Source organism: Nicotiana tabacum, chromosome 10, assembly GCF_000715075.1.
Source record: "Nicotiana tabacum cultivar K326 chromosome 10, ASM71507v2, whole genome shotgun sequence".
NCBI classification, from domain to species: Eukaryota; Viridiplantae; Streptophyta; class Magnoliopsida; order Solanales; family Solanaceae; genus Nicotiana; species Nicotiana tabacum.
The window spans coordinates 12,856,657-12,858,509 of NC_134089.1; the positions used below are offsets into that span (position 1 = coordinate 12,856,657).

Consider the following 1,853-nt stretch of genomic DNA (forward strand, 5'->3'; position numbering starts at 1 on the left):
TAAGATACTTAATTGAATATTTAAAACAATTTTCCATATTCAAGAAATTGACTCTTGTTAACTTCCTTCAGCCATGATAATTGAAAAAAAATTAATATTTAGAGCGTCAATAAGGGTGCTATTCTTTTGTATATCGTAGAGCCATTTGTTAATAAGTTCATTCTTATTTTTTAATAAATACGGTTCTAAGTATATTTTAATTTTATTTATATCTATTTCCACACATAAAAATCAGATTTGACTATAAAATATTGTATTATGCTGAACCCGCAAATTCATCATTAAATTAGCCAATGCTTTTCAAACCCTTTACCCACGACAAAAGATCACTTCAAAATTACTAAAAAACATCATTTTAAAAGTTTTTGACTATTTTTTCAATGTATTAATAAACCAAAATATGTTACATTTTCACCTTGAAAAGGAAGAAGATCAATAAAAAGATCTAAAAATACATCGTTAGACAAATGTTAATTAACTTATCAATTCAGAGGCGGAGCTGGTGTGCCTGAAACAGGTTCGGCCGAACTTAGTAGATTTAGTTTGAACCTTGTATTTATCTTAAAAATTTATTGAATATGTACAAATTATTAATTTAGAATCCACTAACTTAAAAAGATAAAAATTTCCAATCCATAAATTAAACATAAAATCATGGCTTCGCCTCTGCTTACCATGCAACAAAAGATCTACATCCTTAAACAAATTTTAATTATTTTTCCAAGCAACATAAGCATGAGTTGCATGCAATATAAGATCAGACGTAGATAAGGTGCACTAAATTTACAAATTTTTGTTTGGCAACTGGGGAACTGTTGGTTGATGACTTGTTTAAATAAACTAACACTTTAGTTATTTTTTTTTTTTGGTAACTGAACGTTTTGTATTAATCACCTTTGAAAACTTTACAAAACCATAGCTAATCAACACAATTAGCTATCTCAACTCTATCTATCTTTTCCTCACTTCTATATACAAGAAGTTCACAACTGAAATAAAATTCTTAAACACCTAAAACGTAAAACTCTGTAGAAACTCTTTTACTCTAGGACCTGCTCTAACATAACAGATATAAACAATTTCACGTACAATTGTTTCCCAACTTCTAGACTTCTTTTCAAACACTCTATGATTCCTTTCCATCCATATAACATATATACATTCTGCATATACCAATTTGAAAACTTGAGCTTGCTGTGATTTCCCTTTAGCACACTTGATAGCCCAGTCAATATGTTGATTCCATTCTTCTATTGTTTGCTTCCATTTTAACCATTTCTGTAGTTTCCTCCATATAGCTTTAGCAAAGTCACATTCAACAAACAAATGTTCTCTTGTTTCTAGTTCTGCCTGACATAGTGAGCAAGTGGTGTCCACTGGCATACCCCATCGCATTAGTCTATCTGTTGTTGCCAATCTTCCCTGTAAATGTAACCATATTATAAAACTTGCTTTGGGTCTAGCATCATTCTTGAACATAAGACTCTTCCCGATTACTGACCTCATTTCAGGAAGCAGCTTATAATAGATAGTGTTTGTCAAACTTCTTGTGATCTTGTTTCCAGGTATCAAATGCAACTTGTTCTTTTGCTTCTAATATCTTCCTAGTAATCCAACTTGCTTGTGCTGGACTTATTGTTTCCATCAGTGGCTTTCCTTTGATGTAATAAGCATGAATCCATCTAATCCACATCTTGTCTTGTTTATGAGCTACATCCCAGTATGTCTTGATTTGAGCAGCTTGGTTCCATAACTTTATATTGATGATGCCTATTCCTCCCATAGACTCAGGCATACATACTCTATCTCAAGCTACCAGAGCTTTCTTACTGATTGTATTACTACCTGACCAC

The 1,853-nt window shown here is 31.7% G+C and overlaps 1 protein-coding gene across 1 annotated transcript; it reads right to left on the minus strand.

Annotated features, from left to right (window-relative positions):
* Positions 1–1,011: 1,011 nt before the first annotated feature.
* LOC142164998 (uncharacterized) lies at positions 1,012–1,506 on the minus strand. The gene has a single exon (XM_075223653.1). The coding sequence runs from the start codon at positions 1,504–1,506 to the stop codon at positions 1,012–1,014; it is 495 nt and encodes a 164-aa protein (XP_075079754.1).
* Positions 1,507–1,853: the final 347 nt, after the last annotated feature.